This window comes from Furipterus horrens, unplaced genomic scaffold (assembly GCF_987537825.1).
Source record: "Furipterus horrens unplaced genomic scaffold, mFurHor1.1.pri manual_scaffold_2, whole genome shotgun sequence".
NCBI lineage: Eukaryota > Metazoa > Chordata > Mammalia > Chiroptera > Furipteridae > Furipterus > Furipterus horrens.
In genome coordinates, this window is record NW_028327172.1 from 73584093 (window position 1) to 73602437 (window position 18345).

The 18345-nt window shown below is 36.3% G+C and overlaps 1 protein-coding gene across 1 annotated transcript in view; it reads right to left on the minus strand.

Moving 5' to 3' along the window:
- The window catches only part of CWF19L2 (CWF19 like cell cycle control factor 2), a 139800-nt gene that overhangs the window by 22829 nt on the left and 98626 nt on the right, over nt 1–18345 (minus strand). Inside the window, exons 13-15 of the mRNA XM_090265870.1 lie at nt 15685–15897; nt 10204–10320; nt 420–575 (exon numbers count right to left, since the gene is read on the minus strand). Coding sequence (XP_090121996.1) covers nt 420–575; nt 10204–10320; nt 15685–15897 — 486 coding nt within the window. The remainder of the gene's footprint in view (nt 1–419; nt 576–10203; nt 10321–15684; nt 15898–18345) is intronic.

Below are 18345 nucleotides of genomic sequence, written 5' to 3' on the forward strand. Positions count from 1 at the left end.
TACAAATAGCATAATGAGATATTAAATACTAAAACATCTATAACTTGCCATTCATACTGTTTGTACATAACTAAGGCTCTCATGAACTTCAACGATAAGTTTTCCAGAGTTATGCCCATAATTTTGATATGGAAGTACTCAAGATAAAACTCTGATTCTCCATTTGAGAAATGAGAAATTGAAATAGTAATTATAAATTACCATTTGCGAGTATATTCACACTTATAAAAAAAAAGCGCGCTTTTAGAGGTCAAAATCCTAAGCTTTTTCGATGGAAATGTACACAGATTTATTTATTTATATAATATAAAATTTCATTTAAGTACGTTGAAGAAAAATACAAGAATAAAGATAACTGTATTTATAAAACAGCACTGTAGCAAAATATAAGTATGCATGTAAAGATTATCTATAAATACCTTGAAATAGATGGGAGCCATATCACCCACTTCTTTCGGGAGAGGAATACATTCATAAACCATATGACGCTGTTTCTTCATGCTCATGTTAGTTTCTAAAAAGATGCAGTCCAATCCTTTATCTTCAAACATCTTTACCAATGATTTTCTAAACATCTGAAGAGAAAACGGTTACCAGATACATAGGGCATTACATAATTTCACCTATTTAAACATTTTTTAAAAAAACTGAAACTCAAGCTGCACATTTTTATGTATATATTAAATGGTTCCAATAAATGAAAATAAGAAAAGAGATAAAAGTCAGATTCAGGTAGTAAAATATGCAGAACTGACTGTAAAATCATAGAAAAATATCCATAAGCCAAAAAAAGGTGCTCTGAGCAGGTAGGCATCTGAGAATTCAGCAACAGACAAGGAGAATTTACTTCTTATTGCTTCCGATGCTCACAGTATCCTCATTTGCTGGTTCCCTTATAATTCTGCTGACTCTTCACTTGTAACCTTGTATATTCAAGCAATGCCCTATTTTCACATATAATCCAGTCCTACCAAGTATATGAAAATCAAATAAAGTTGAAAAGACTATTTTCTTTTCCCAAATAGCTCATTATTATTATAAAATCCCTGTTTTTTACTATATTTTTACTTAGTTATTCACCTTTTATTTCACACATCTAGACCTGAGGGGCAGTAGTTTGTAGAAGAGCTTAGACATGGAGACTACAATGTTAACATGCATTCACAGGACACCCCTCGTAGTACAGCATGAAGACGGATTAGAAGGGGGAGCAGGTTGAAGACCAGGAGCCAAAAGCCAACTCTCCCCACAGCACCATGTATAGAACCCCACAGTGTCTGAGGATTACAAATTCAAACTTGGCCTTGTAGAGTGTTATGCAAGTATATTTGAGTGGGAGGATGAAACACTTGACTTATCAGCTTGATTTATAACTTTTTAATATTTTAATTAAAATTATTTTATTATTATTATAGATCAATATGTCAAAATAATACAGAGCAATCCCATGTATGCTTAACTCAGGTTCTCCCAGTGATAGTATTTTACAAAACCACACACAACCAATATACTAATATTGATGCAGTCAAGTTACAGAGCAATTCCAATACTATTGCCCCTTTTCTAGTCACACTCACTCCCATCCCCACCCCCTTTCATAAATCTTGGCAACAACCTATTTCTTTGATTTTGTCATTTCAGGAATGTTATATAAATGGAATTACATAATCTTTTGGGGTTAGCATTTTCCACTCAGAATAATTCCCTGGAGATTCGACCAGGTTACTGTTGAGTCATCGCCTAGAAGTTCAGGTTCCCCACTCAGCCTCTGCTGACACCCAAAAAGGGAAGAGGCTAATTATTACTGCTGGTAGGGGATGAACATTCTGGGTTCTCACCAGGCCTCCACTTATTATTGATTACTCATCAATTTTCTGTTTTCTACTCAAAGTAAAAGCAAATAGGGAAAGGGAGGAAGGAAGGGAGGCAGGGAGGAAGACAATTATAATTTGAGGTGAACTAGAGAGGTACCTCTTCAGCAACAGATATGGGATTCACTTTCCATTTCTGACTGCATCAATATTTAGTTGAAAATTGTCTCTTCACTTGAGACACTCAATTTGTTACAAATTTCAAAGTCTTTGGCTAATGATGTAAGGGGCTGTTGAGTTTTCACCTATAATTTCATTATAGGTGATTGTGAGGCAAATCATTATAGATGATTATAGATGATTATTTCCTCTTTTAAAAATTCTGACTTAGGTATACTTTATAAAAATCATATTAATAGATACAGCACACAGATAACTGAGGTTAAATTATGATAAATAATAAAATATAAAATACTGGTATAGATTAAAACTGATTATTCAAACTTTATAGTTGCCATGCCCCCAATCTGATTTCTACAGATAAAAACGCTTCCGCAAAAGGCTGTGTTACCTAAACTCTTTCTTTTTCCCTTTCCCAGGGCAAACAAGACTAAATTTTCCAGACACTCTGGGACTTAGGTAGGGCTGTATTTAACTCTGAGCAATGAATATATATAGAAATACGTATCACTTGTGTGTTGAAACAGCACAGAGGCAGTGTGCCTTCTCATGTTCATTTTCTTCCATCCGGTGCTGAAAGAGAAGGCCTCCACCATAGGACAGCCTTACCAGGAAAGGGGCCTGGATGACTGAAGTGCTGCTTATAGGTGATCTGCCTTAGAAAACTGTCAGTCCAGTCCACACTGGAATGTGATATAAGAAATTAACTTTGGCCATCTGAAGGTACTGTGAGTTAGGTGTTATTTGTAAGAGAACTGAAGAATAATAAGATGGTCAATTCACTGACAACAGTGAAATGACTGAAGCTGCTGATGACCCAGAAAATTACAACAGTTAACCCTACTGTTCCCTCTACTCAAATAGCATGTCCCAAATAGCAACCTTCACAGGCCTAAAAAAACACACACAAAACTACTAAAAAACAAAATCAAATGGGAAAATATAGAAATTTGGTTTCATAACAGTTTTTTAAAATTGTCTCTAGGTTAACTGCTACTATGTTTATAAATTTTTATTTATTATGAATTTTCAATTAATTGTTATTTATTTCATTATCTAGTTCTGCAGTGAAAAGATAATTTTGCATATTAGAAGAAGGAAAATCATTACCAGAGGGGAGCTCTATATTTTAAAACCAAACATTTTTAAAGAAGGGGGAAAGTGGACAAAAAGCAACAATATCAATAATTTAGGTAATCCAAAGATTATTTCATAGACTTTCTTCCTTCACGTCTCTTCATAATCCTTTCCTGGTTTCATGTAGGAAGCAGTGGAGACAGACTCAAGATGTCATGGATTATAAATGAAAACCCAAAAGTACTAAATTAGTGATGATACAAGAATAATTTGATATTATAAAATATACAAACAGCACACTAATATCTTCAAGGAGGACCCACATATACACTTAAGTACTTCTCTATGTACATAAAAGACTTTAATTTTAAAATACGAGTTAAATAGCATAATTTGGGGTTATTAACTTCATTAAAGTTCAATATAACATGCTGTACATATTTAAATTATATTCACTTTTATAATTACATGACAACTAAACAATGAAGAAAACTTTTTAACTCATTATCAAAAAATACTTTATGCTTCAGAGAGATACGGAGATCCCATGTTATGGGGATAACATAAAATGTCCATATTCCTATTAGACAATACTTCATCCTTTGGGTAATCATTATTTTCCACATTTCTAAACTAACTGCCATTCCTCATTTACTTAACACACCTAGACTAAAATTCCTTACAATATAGTTCTTGTGTGTATAAACAATATTCAAATTTATTATTTTAAACATTTTTTTATTTAATCTTTATTATATATTTTTTCCATTACCATTCAGTCCTCTTACAATGTATTTATGTAAACTATACTACAGGGTGTTAGAATTTTTAATATGTATCAAGCCACACTACAAAAATATCAAGTAGATATGGGTATACAACTTTGAAATAAACATTATTTTTCTTAAAAATATCAAAGCTATCATGTAATATTAATACTATTATTTACTCAAGTTCTCTAAATAGAACATGTCTAAAGTTGAAGTTATCCAGAGATAGATATTATGAGATAGAATAGGATGTACACATTCAACTCTATACACTTCACAGGGTGACCCCCCAAAAATGATATTAAAGTGATTTTTAAAACAGCAAAAAAACTACTAGAACAAAGAATGAGAAAAAATACACTGACAGATCACCTATGATTTTCTGACTTAAACAAAAGAAGCTGGTTCATACCTGGGTGGTATAGGGGAGGGAGTTTATGAGTGATAGTAAAGAAGAAAGCCAAGCTGCAGATTCTCAAAAGGCTTAGGAACTGGCAGCACCGAGTAACTGTGGAAGTACAAGTGAAATGTGGTAAAAAGCAGATGGCTAGGTGAAAGTTTTTCAAAAAGCCATTAACAAACCAGAGCCCCTCCTCCACACCAGCAGAACACTAGCGGATCAGCCTTTGGAGAAGGAGGCTGGGCTGGGAAAATCAAATAACTGAGAACATACAGTCTGAAAAGAGGGGCATTATAGGAAGTGTTACTTAATGTTCTTAAATGTTCAACATCGTGCCACCCAGCCTTCTTCCCACACTGGGCTCCCAGAACACTGGCAAGCTGGCTTAAATGCTCGAGGCCAGACGAGGGTTTTGCTAGAGATTCTAACTGGTTCCATGAAAATGACCTAAAGGTACCAACACTGGAGGTTTCCCAATGAAATAGGCCCATCATATAACTCCACAGTGAAGCCCACTGTTGGAGATGAATCAACGACTCCACCACCATATTGCTAATTTGGGATATTTTAAAAACGGACCTATGGTGTTTGACTATAACATATGACCAAGCATTTCTCTCAAGCTGATAAAAATAAATTTAAAGGAGACAGAGTTTCACAATGTTTTTAATAAAACTAAAATATTGGAACTTATTCAAAATTTGTGATTATTCCCAAATGCTCTGTTGAAACTTATATTCGTACTTTTATTAAATATAAAATATAAATTTAAATTTAAATGTTACTAGAGGTTGGTAAGAGAAATCACTTGAAAGAAATGGTTTCCGTATTTGCAAACAATATATTTTGCTGAATCTAATCATTAAAAAATATATATTCTCTAAAAGAGGTGAATGACTGTAGGGGACCCTTCTATGTGGTTTCGAGAACTGTAGCCCAAGCTGCTGGCCAGGCTCCTGAAGCCTTGTAAGACTCGACCAGAACACTGGGAAGGCCAGAGGCAGGCATGACTCCTCGAAGGCCACTCAGAATGTTCCCATGGGAATTGGATTTAAAGAATGCATATTATGACTTCTGAGCAAGATGGAGGCGTAGATAGACATGCTGCATCTCCTTCCATAACTAAGAAAGAATACAACCCCCTCAAAACTAGAAACAACCAGAAGTTCCAGAAAATCAAACTGCATGGAAGTCCAGCAAACAAAGATATAAAGAAGAAATACTCATCGAGACAGGTAGGAGGGGCGAAGCTGGGGCAGAGAGGATGTGGTGTGGTAGCGGCAGCAGCGGCAGGCCGGCAGATAACGCAGTCACACATTTTAAAATGTCCGGAGGGACACCTGGAGAGCGTTCCCAGCTCCTCACTGGACCTAGCAGCTCACAGTCCCAGCACCAGGGAAGATCAAGCCTCATTGCTTCTGACTGTGCAGACCAGTGGGGCTTGGGGTGGAGGCAGAAACTGTTGGCCTTTCAGCAGAGTCCGCTTGTTTAAAGGGCCCCCACGGTCCTAGAACGTCCGCAGACCCACCCACTCTAGGAACGACGGCCAGGGCAGCAGCTAGAGGGGCGTCAGTCCAGTGCAGAAGTGGGAGAGGTGCCTGGAAAAGGGGTGAGTGCTGGGCAGGCAGCATTGTTCCCTCTCGGACCCCTCCCCCACATACAGTGCCACAACGTGGTGAAACAGGTCGCCCTGTACTGATGAATCCCTAAGGCTCCTGCTCCTTACAACATAACAGGAGTGACAGCTCTACCTGGGACACAGAGGCAAACAAACACAGGAGCCTGTCAGAATGAGGAGACAGAGAAGTATGGCCCAAAATGGGGAATGGATCGAGGTTCCAGTGGGAGAACTAAGCGATGAGAAGATAGCCAACCTAAAAGATGAGGAGACAGACAACCTAACAGGCGCAGAATTTAAAACACTGGTGATAAAGATGCTCACAGGCTTGACAGATATGCTTGAGTATGACAAATGCATAACAGAAGAAGTGAAGGCTATGCTAAGTGAAACGAAGGAAAATCCACACAAAACCAATGATGAAGGGAAGGAAACGAGAGTTCAAATCAATGTTTTGGAACATAAAGAAGAAAAAAACAGTCAACCAGTGCAGAATGAGGAAGCAAGAATTGAAAAAAATGAGGAAAACTTCCCAAATTTTGTGAAGGAGATGGACATACAGGTCCGGGAAGCACAGAAGATCCCGGGCAAGCTGGACCCAGAGGGGACCACACCAGAAGGCATCATGATTGAGATGCCAAAGGTGAAAGATAAAGAGAGGCGGAGAGTTGCCTACAGGGGGGTGCCTATAGGACTATCAGCTGATTTCTCAGAGGACACTTTGCACTGGAAGGGACTGACAAGCAGTATTCAATGTGATGAAAGGCAACCTGCCTTATTAGATTACTCTATCCAACAAGTCTATCATTTGGAATGGAAGGGCAGATGAAGTGCTTCCCAGACAAGGTAAAGCTAAAGGAGCTCATCATCACCAAGCCATTATTATATAAAATGCCAAAGGGACTTACTTAAGAAAAAAAAGATCTAAACTATGAACACCAAAACTCACAACTATCAACAACTGAATCTAAGAAATAAAAAATTAAAAAATCCCACTAAGCAAACCAGAATAGGAAAAGAATCATAGGTATGGGGATCATTTGGAGGATTATCAGCTGGGAGCGGGGAGGGGGAGAAATGGGAAAATGATGAAGGGATTAAGAAGCATAATTGGTTGGTACAAAATACAGGGGGAAGTTAAGAATAATATAGGAAAGGGTGAAGCCAAAGAACTTATATGCACGACCCAAGGGGGGTGGGATTGCTGGAGGGAAGGGGGATACTGGGCAGAGTGGGGCAAAGGGGGAAAAAAACCTGGAGCTACTGTAACAACATAATTAATAAAATATACTTTAAAAAAAAAGAAAAGGAAAGAAAAAGGGTCTGGAGATAAGACAAGCCCCTGAAGGGGTAGGGGAAATTAGCACTGATGTTTCCTATTAAAATAGTAGTAATTACAATAACAACTGAACATTTATAGAATATATTTCATGCCTGAGATTCCACTGGGCTGTAAAACAGGAGGATCTGATTCACACCTACTACCAACAGAATGAATTACCCCTTCCAGCGTTAGGTTTGCTCTGAGGGACTACTCATAGGAGCTTGTCTATCAGATTGCAGACCTAAGTATGGCCAGAGGTAAACTAGTCCAATGTCCTTTTCTGATAGGCCCAGAGAAGTCAAGTGACTGGCCCAAAGTTACACAGCTACTTAGTGGAACTGCTAGGACTAGAACTCAATTATGTTTCCTTTGAATCTCAGCTTTCACTTTCCAAGTATATGTTTTGGAGAAAGTCACCTAACCTCTCTGTGGATAATAGGACCTGCATTAAAGAGCTGTTGTGAGGATTAAGTTAACACATGCTTAGAACAATGCCTGGCACAATAAATATTAAATACATACCAACTATAAAAAAAAATTTTTAAAGGAATGCATATTATGCTTCAGAGCTTGCTCTGCTTTTCTTATCTCTTAATTAACTATAAACAGTGTGTAGCAAAAAAATGTATGAAGTCTTGCACCTGATGTGCATGGCATCAGGATGTTTAGCAGGCCCTGACACAGACTAGTCACTGTGTTCTTTACACTGATATCTGTAATCAGTAACTGTCAACTGTAACCCAAGCATCTAAAGCTAATTGATGATTCATGGGTCTTGACCTTGTATCTGCCGAATCCCCTCCTCAATAAAAGGGACCAGGAGAAAACATTTAACGCTCTTCTCCTCTAGAGAGATTTGCCACCTCTCCTCTTCCCAGACAAAACAGTGTTGGGGTAATTTTATTCTCCCTCATCCATGATCCTGAAACCTCTGCTGGACAGGGAGTTCCCACCAAGCCGAGGCGTTGGAGGAGGACAGCCTCAGAATGACCAAAAGGATATTCACCAAGACATAATTTGAGTTTCTATATATATTTTGAAGTAAAAGCAAAAAATCAGAAGAGCTATCTTTAAATAAGCTAGAATTCAGGTATTTTCTTCATTTACTATCTTACAGTAATTTACAACTTCTGACAATTTTTTTATTTTATAACACACACACAAAGAGCTATAATGCCATTATTCGCATAAAACAATTTGGCTTTTCCTCCCTCACTCAATTTTCTGTAATGCATATGGCTTATAGAATCTGCTAAGCTATAATGTAACCTGTAGTAGAATACACCATACCTTTGGGCAGAATTAATCAATGGTTTGTCTCTGCATTTCTCACAACACTTGGATTACCTTATACTCACGCACTCAGTATATGTTGTACTGAATAAATTTCTTCTTTATCCACTTCAATGTTTTTCAAGTAGCTTAAGTTCTTACAGAAATATAAAATAGACTTGATTTCTGTATTACTTAAATTCCATTTGACATTATATTTTGCTCTAAGTTAAATAAGTTTTGCATATATAAATTTTTTAAAGCATTTTAGAAAAGTCCCAAAATAACTGAAAACTAAATTTGCCTACTTTCCACCTTATTTATTGCACTGGCATCCACTACTAGAAAAAAGAAAACAAATTTTCACATCAAATATATTTGTCCACATTCTTACCCTTGCTTGGCTGTAGATGCATTAAAACAGTCTGTCCTTTAACTTTCACAGCATAAACTTAAATATTGCAGGGAGAAAGAAACTGAATTTCATGGAATGCAGTCAAAATATCCCCTCTTTTGGCATCTTTATCAACATGGTGAAAAAACTAGTATATAGTCTCTTCTGAAGTCTTAGCATTTTCACATTTTTCTAAGTAGGAGTCCCTACAGCCCCTATTCAGTTGTCAGGTATCAGAAAAACAAGAGTTTCCTTCCTCTTTCCTTCCTCCCTCTCTCCCTCCCTCTTTCTTTATCCCTCTCTCCCTCTCTCTCCCTCTCTCTCTCTCTTCCTCTGTCTCTCTCTCTCTTTCCTTCCTTTCTTCCTTCCTCCCTTCCCCCTTCTCTCTCTCCTTCCTTCCTTCATTCCTTCCTCTCACCCTCTGTCATTATGAGGTCTTGAAATAATTCAGCAGCAATTTCACCTATATTGTGCCTTTCAATTTCTTAAAACCATGGAAGGAAGGAAGGAAGAAAGGAAAAAAAAAAAAGAAGTCCCTGAATCCAAACTCTGGGCTAGGTTATTAAAGTACAGAAATTAAAGCTGGTAACAAAATCCCCACAAAGATCACAGCAGCAGGGACAGCCAGTTTCATGGTAGAAAAATATAATGACTGCTGAATATACACATCTAACTTCCAAAATCTATATTTTATTATCTGAAAATGTTTTTCCTTTTGGCTGTAATGTATTTGCTTACTGTGGTAAGAACGATTATCTCACATTCCACAAATGCACTGATTAAAAATATTACACTGATTTTTTTTTAAGTAAAAATAATAATTACTTTGTCACAGGTTTATTTAATAGATAAAGCCTTCAGTTGCACGCCCAAAACTAATATGTTATATATCAATATACAGTATTCCCTCACTTACCGCAGGTATTATGTTCTAGACCCCACCCCCCCACGAAGTAGGAACCTTACATTTTTTTCTACACTCTTAAACCTATGTAACTTTAACAACATACGTATACAGTACTGCAAAATCTCACGATATAGCAAAAAATCCGCAATAAAAATTAAATATAATATTTTTTAAAATCCCGCGATAAGTGAACCTCAATATAGTAAAGGACTACTGTATCTCAATTATTTTTTTAAAAAGGCTTCCAAAGCATGCAGTACACAAGGAAGGGATCATGGTGAAAACATCACCATCCACAGATATACACAACTATGGAAAAGTACACAAGTGTTTAAGTTCGGAAAGTTAAAATCAATGGATGAAGGTATAAAACCTGTTGAGATTTATCACAATAGTTTTGTAAATATTGCTCATGAGAGTTACAATAATAATGAACACTATCATGCTAACCTGAATTTCTTCCCAGATGTCTTCATCCAATAAGGTAGCTGCTCTATGGTGCTGCAAAGGGACTATCAAGCAGTGACCCTCGGTAAGAGATTGGAAGTTGGGTAAACATAAATAAACCTACAAAGAAAAATTGCAAACATGAAATGTTAATGCTATTTATTCTCAGTTGCATCAGATAAGCCCTTAGTAGGGAAATGCAGCTAACATTTAGTAAAGCATTCTTGTTTATAAGCAATATATTTTAATACTTTTAAAGATATTTAATATTTTAAAAGCCATGAAGATAGCTTTTAATCAACTGGAAAGTAACAAGTTTCTGTTTTAACTGTTATATATCAAAGATTAAGCTTCCCCAAGTACAGACTGAATAACACTTTATCTTTGATCTGAGAAAGCTATATGCTTTTAAAAGGTGCTGACATAATTTTGCAAAAAAAAAGAAAAACACATAGCCTGGTAATAGTAGAGATGTCTAACTAAGGTTTATTAATTCAGTTCTTCTTCCCCTCACTGGCTGAGAAAAGAGAATTAACCCAAAGTGAGAAAGGAAATAACTTCTGTATGACTTCACTTCTCTGGCTAAGTTCTATTTATTTACATACATGTTTACCTATAAACTGGTGCTATTTTTCCATTATAAGCTATCGTGTTTTTCTTTTTCAGCATCAATTAGTATGTATGAGGTCTGTCCAGAAAAAGTTGAGCCATTGTTAATATAACAAAAACAGCACGACATCGATGTAACCTGGCAGCCAAGGAGAGTGGACTGGAATGTGCATGTGTGAACAATGACGACTTCACTGCACTACTCAATGGGGGTGGTAGATGTCGTTGAGTGAGCATATGTACTGTGTGGCCATCATATTCACAATGACTGAGCGAGTAGAGCAATGAATCTGCAATCAAATTTTGCATTAAGCTTGAACAAAGCTCCACGGAAACTATTTGGATAATTCAGAAGGCCACAACTATGGGCAACAAGTGATTGGCAGCTTCAACATGACAATGTGCCACTCATGCATCACATCTTGTGCACAGTTTTTTGGTGAAACATCACATCACCCAGGTGAACCAGATCCCCTACAGCCCAGATTTGGCACCTTGTGACTTCTGGCTTTTCCCAAAACTAAAATCACCTTCAAAAGGGAAGAGATTTCAGACTGTTCATGAGATTGAGAAAAATATGATGAGGCAGCTGATGGCGACTGGGAGAACTATATGAGGTCCCAAGGTGCCTACTTGAGGCATCATTGTCCCATGTACAATGTTTCTTGTATCTTCTTCAATAAATGTCTCTATTTTTCAAATTACATGGCTGGATACCTTCTGGACAGACCTTATATATAGTGAGCAAAAGTTATTCATGACGAACATAAATAATATTCTGCAAAGGGATTTGATTTTATTTTCTGCTATTTTTTTGTTAGGTTTTAGCTAGAAATATTTTATATGGCAGACAATATTTAACAAAATAATGCAAACTTAAAACTCTGCTGAGAAAGGACAAAGTAGGAATAGATATGGATAAATACTTAAAATAAATACTATAAATACCTAAATTTACAGTAAAATCACAAACATAATCACAATTAAAAACAGTATCAGTAGTAGTTCATTAGTTGAAACAAATTTACTACATTAATATAAAATGTAATAACAGAGGAAACTGGGTATGAGGTAATATAGAACTCTGTACTATCCACTTAATACTTCTATAAATCTAAAACTGTTCTGAAAAACAAAGTCAAAAAATAAAATACAATACAATAAAAGATAAACTACTAAAAATTCTAAAAAAAAGTCAATCCTTTTTTTTTTTTTTAATAAAGCATAGTGGTAAGACAAAAAGGTAGCTAGATGATTTTTATTTTTCAAAAAGGAACGAGAAGGCAGAAACAGCTGATGGCCAGAATGTTAGTTAACTGTCTGACTCTAATGAGTACCAAATATAGTTTCATTAATAAATTTGGATTTAAAACATTAAACTTAAATAACAAAAATTCAAGCTGAGTGAGAATTTGATTTGTTTTGAAATACTATTTATCATTTCTGCTTAACAGCAAAGTAATCATTAGCCTTATAAAACAGGAGACTAACAAAAAGTCTCTACACTCTGTCCCTCCCTAAACCCAGACTGTCTTCATGCACTAGGGAAAATGAAATCACTGAAAAAAAACCCAAACTTCTTCTAAAACACTGTAGGAAAAATTTAAGTATTACTTACTTTATTTTTAATTTTTTTAAAGGTAGGGGTCAGACTATGGGGGAATGAAATATTTATACATAATGTTACAATTATAAAAATGTAAATGTTTATGTAATGGCCTGGTAAATGTGGGTTTTCTTTAATTGACTAAATTTTGAATGGAATTTTTACATTTACCTTTTTCATAAAGTATGGAGGGAAAGATAGAAGAATATAAATGAAGTGTCTTAAAGACCTAAATATATAAAATACTAGTTGGAATTGAAAAGTCATTGGCTATATGGGGGGGGGGTGTATAGATACAAAATAAACAAATTAATTAAGAAAAATGTATATGTATGTTCCCAAAACTATAATTTCCTAAAACTAGAATTCATTCATTCAACTCCTTCTCCCACCACTTTTTCTCACTCACTCAACTCCAGCTACACTAGTCCTCTTTCTGTTCCATGAATGCCAAACGCATTTCCTCCTCAAGGCTTTTCACTCACTGATGCCCCTTCCTGAAACATTATTCATTCACAGCTTCATGTTGCTTGCTCCTTCTCATCTTTTATATCTTTACAAAATGCCTCCTCAGAAGCCCTCTACACCACCTTCTCAAAAAATATTTCCCATCATTTCACCCCACTTTCTCACTTAATCTGCTTTATGACAATTAATATTTTCTTAAATCAGAAAAATTATTACTTGTTTATTTTTGCCCCTAATTCACTAGAATAACAAGCTCCACAAGTAAATCTGAGTCTCTATTTTCCCAGTGACTAATTAGAGTCTGTCATATATCAAGTACATAACATAATAATGATTTACTTAACACAAGAATTAAACCACCAGGGATTTCCAACTAAGATGGAGGCCTAGACTGACACGCTCCGTCTCTCTCCACAACTAAGAAGAAATACAACTACCGCAAAACCAGAAATAACCAGAAGTTCCAGAAAATAAAGCTACTCGGAAGTCCAACGTATCAAGTTATAAACAAGTGATGCTCATCCGGACAAGGTAGGAGGAGCGAAACCGGGGCAGAGAGATAAAGCTGGGCTGATGGCGGCAGCTGTAGCAATGAGCGGCGGGACTGCGGTAAGCACAGACACCCATATTTAAGGGGAGGCGAAAAGCACCTGGGAAGCCCCCGCGGCTGCAGACCAGACCTGCCAGCACGCTGAGCAAGGCAGACCCCCATTGCCTCAAACTGTGAGGCGCAGAGAGCATGGGGATGGAGGAGGAGGCTCCCGGTCTCTCAGCAGAGTGAACGGCAGGAATCCATCTTGGACCCCTGTCCCTACACAAAGCACCAGTGTGGTGAGAAGCGTCACCTGGTAGTGACGAGTGCATAGGAGGTGTGACAGCCCTGCCCAAGAAGGAAAGGTAAAACGAAAACTGTCAGGATGGCAGGAATAATGATAGAGATCCCAATCACGCAGCTGACCAGAAAGCAAATACATGAATTAACAAACAGATAGATAATCTTTCTGATGCTCAGTTCAGAACTATACTTATAAGACAGCTTACAGAAATAACAGCGGGACTTAAGACGGAAAAGGAATGTAGGCTAGTCCTGCTGAAATGAACAAAAACAGATATGAAAGAAGTGGTGAGAGAAGGAAAACCAGGGATCAAATCAACAAATCAGAACATAGGGAAGGAAACAAAGAGTCGACCAGTGCAGAAAGAGGAAATGAGAAGTGAGGAAAATGAGGAGAAGCTCAGAGACCTCCTGGACAACTATAAGAGAGCGAACATCCAAATCATAGGGTTGCGAGAAGGTAATGAAGAAGTACTAGAAATTGAAAAATTATGTGAAAAAACAATGAAGAACTTCACTAACTTGGGGAAGGAAATAGACTTACAGGTCCAGGAAGCACAGAGAGTTCCAAATAAACTGGACCCAGGGAGAACCACACCAAGACATATTATCAACAAAATGTCAAAAATTAAGGATAAAGATAGAATCTTAAGCAGCAAGAGAGAAGAAGAGAATTATGTACAAAGGGGTCTCAATTAAGACTATCAGCTGATTTCTCAAAGGAGACTCTGCAGGCAAGGAGGGACTGGCAAGAAATATTCAAAGGAATGAAAATCAAAAGCCTACAACCACAATTACTCTATCCAGTGAAACTGTCATTCAGAATAGAAAAGCAGAAAAAGTGCTTCCAGGACAAAGTAAAACTGAAGGAGTTCATCAGATCCAAACCACTGTTATATGAAATGTTAAAGGGACTTGTTTAGGAGAAGGAGGATCAAAACTATGAACATTAAAATGAAGACTGTATCACAACAACCGACAACGGAAGCTAGGGAATCAAAACAAAGGCAAACTAAGTAGGCAACGAGAGTGGAAAAAGAATTATAGGTATGGGGAACATATTGGGGGGAGGTCAGCAGGGAGGGGGAAGTGGGAAAAGGGAGGTGATGCAGGAATTAAGCAGCATAGTAGGAGGGCGTAGAGTAGACAAGAAGATGTTGAGAAGAACTATATGCACAACCAATGGGCATGGACTAAGGGGGGGAACAATTGGAGGGGGGTGTCACTGGGTGGAGGGAACAAAGGGAAAAGAAATTGGGACAACTGTAATAGCATAATCTATAAAACATATGAAAATAAATTAATTAATTAAAAAATTTAAAAAAATAATAAAATTAAACCACCAAATATTTACTGAAATAAGTGACTATTAAATAAGTGATTATTAAATTTATTGAAATAAGTGACTATAAATGTGCATGCTTGGCATACAATGATTGAGTGAAAGTTATCTATATCCTCATGGAACTTATAGACTATTCGGGAAGAGACACAACAAAGTAAAACAAAATATAGTAAACTTCTTCAAATTATGAGATATTCTATGAAGAAATAAATAGGTTCTATGAGAAGTAAGGGAAGAAGAAGCTACTTTAGACTGAGTTTATCTCTGAGGTTATTTTAATATGGAGAATCAAGTGCCAATCATAAAAATAAGGTCACACACCTGGTAAATGGCAGAGGCACAGTTTGAATCCAGATAGTCTGGCTCCCAAAGTCCAGGGCTTCAACTAGTACCCAATGCTGCCTCTCTAAAGAGCAGAATCATCATGTCATTTAAATGTGTACACTCACTCTAAAAATGATTTTAAGAATTGTGGGCCATGGGCCCTAGAAAAGAAAAATATTTTAAACAGAATAAGAGAAGACAGGTTCCTTAGGAACCTTATAAGAGTATGAAGAAAGAAGCAAATCTACCTACACTACTAAATCGTTTCCTTAAAACAGTGAATGTTATATTTCTTACCTTAATACCTATTGCAACAATAAGGTGCTTGGGAAACTGAGAGCTGTCAAAACAATACAGACATTTTTCCATTTGTGCAGCAAGACTCCGGTGTTCAGCAATAGCTTTTCTCCTCTGGTTTTCTTCCTCTTCACCAAAATGTTTTCTCTCAGCTGCTTTGGAGACAAACATGTCATCCAGAGTATAATAGTCTCCGTCTGTTTTTCCCATAAACTGAAAAATCAAAATAACATTAGTGGGAGGAAGAAGGTAGTAGTTAAGATTTTATTGTATTGAAGCATGATTAAGCCATATCTGTAAGTTCTATGATAAAAACTCTTATATTAAAAACAAGAGAAAAAGAAAGCATGACTAAAATTTAAGTTTGAGCTTCAAGGGTCAACCTACCATCATCATCATCATCATCACCGCTACCACCACCACCATAGCTAAAATTTATTGAGCAATTACTACATGCAATTCTATATAATTTGATTGTTTTACGGTCCTATGAAGAGGTGACCATTCTTATTTCCATTTAATAGATGAGGAAAAGGAACCACAGAAAACCATTTTCACTTTAAAATTAGCATATATTCTATGCAGAACATGAAATATTTTTCAACTATACCTTTAGGTGCCTTCTCCACACTTTCCCCAATATAAACTGTAGCCAGGGTGATGCTTTTATAACACAAAACACAAATTGGTGTTCCTGATTAAAATCCTCAAAGAGCTCTGCATTGTGAACAGAATCAAGTCCAAACTCTGGTTTGGTCTACTAAATCACAGACACAGAAAGACATAATGGCTAAAAGCTTGAACTAGTTAGAACGATCATGGTAACATTCTATTGCCTGTCTATATATCCTTGGGCAAGTTATTTAATCTCTCTGTGCTCTCTGTCTATGCTTTATGTCCTTATTTTACAATGGTCATAACAATATGATCTGTTTAATAGGGTTATCTGAATACTCACAACACAAGCCTGGCCCACAGTAAGGACCTACAAATGTGAGCCACCATTATTATTACAAATCTCTTTGTGATCTGGAATTGTTAATTTCTCTAGTCACATCTGATCACATCTCTATGCAAACTCAAAGTACTGTTATGTTCAGGTTTTGCACATACCAATATTACCATCCTGCTCCTACTCATATTTCAATTTGAGGCTTAGATTTAGTTGTCACCTTCCTGAAATAACTCTCCTGTGTCTTCTAAGCTCCTCCAGTACTGTACTCCCACCAATCTCATGATTACCACACTGTATCATAACTGCACATTAACTTGTGGTTTTACTTCCATTAGACTCAGTTCTAAGTTCTACTTAGTCTACGAAGCACCAAAAAGAGTACTACCTTTTATCATCAATTACAAAGCAATAGCAAGATGCCTGGATCTTAGCAGATATTTTAAAAGTTTGAAGAAAGCTAAAGTGGCTCTTTTTATGTCAAAGAAAGTAGATTTCAAAGCAAAGAATATTGTGAAGGATAAAGCTCATTTCATAATGATAAAAGAATCATACCAGAAAGAGGACATTAACAATCCTAAAGTTTATATACCTAATAAGAGTTTCAAAATATATGAAGCAAACCTTGACAGGACTGCAGGAGAAATAGAAAAATCCACAATTACAGTCGGAAATTTAAACACCACTGTTTCAAAAATTTACAGAACAAGCAGAAAATCACTAAGGATATAGAAGACTTGAATGAACTATCAATCAACTTGACCTAACTGACATTGATAGAAACTATCCAACATCAGCAAAATACACATTTTTCTCAAGGACACACAGGACATTTACCAAGATAGATGATATTCTTGGCCATAACACAAGTCTCAATAAATTTAAAAGGATTCAAGTAACATAAAGTATGTACACTGAGTACAATGGAATTAAATTAGAACTCACAGCATAAAGATATTTGGAAAATTGTCAACTATTTGGATACTTAATAGCACACTTCCAAATAGCCCATGGATCAAAAACCACAACACAAAGAAAATTATAAAGTATTTTGAGCTAGAAAAAAAAAATACAACATATGAGAACATGTGGGATGTTCCTAAAGCAGTATTCCCAGGGACAATTAAAGCACTGAACAACTGTATTAGAAAACAAGAAAGGCCTAAAATCAAATAAGTTAACTTCTACCTTTAAAAAAGTAGTACAAGAAAGAGGTGGGCGGACAAAATGTAAACAGAAGAAAATTTCTAAAATATCACTGAGAGAATCAGGTAAAAAGATTACTTCTTAGTTATGTCCCAAAGCACATTAGCTTCCTTGTCTATGCTGGGAATTTATTTTTATCTTCTTTTTCTCCATATTAATCCTGGTATATATATCTCTTCATTCTTTCAGGTTTGTCTATATGTAAACTGACCTAATTTATAAATTATTTTAACTTCAGACCTGTATCTCAACCATAATATATTACATTTTGAAAAAATCAGAACTCATATTTTTTGTAACAGTGAGCAACTATGTGCTAGGTAATAATAATAAAAACTTCAAGTACTCTCTCACCCAAATATGCCTACAACATAGAAACTGCCATTCTCCCTTGACAGATTAAGTCACACAGCTGTTAAAAGAGAGAGTGAGGAACACAAGTGACTCTTAACTATAAAACTGAAGAATGCCTAGTATTGTATATAGTGGGCCTCTCACGCTTG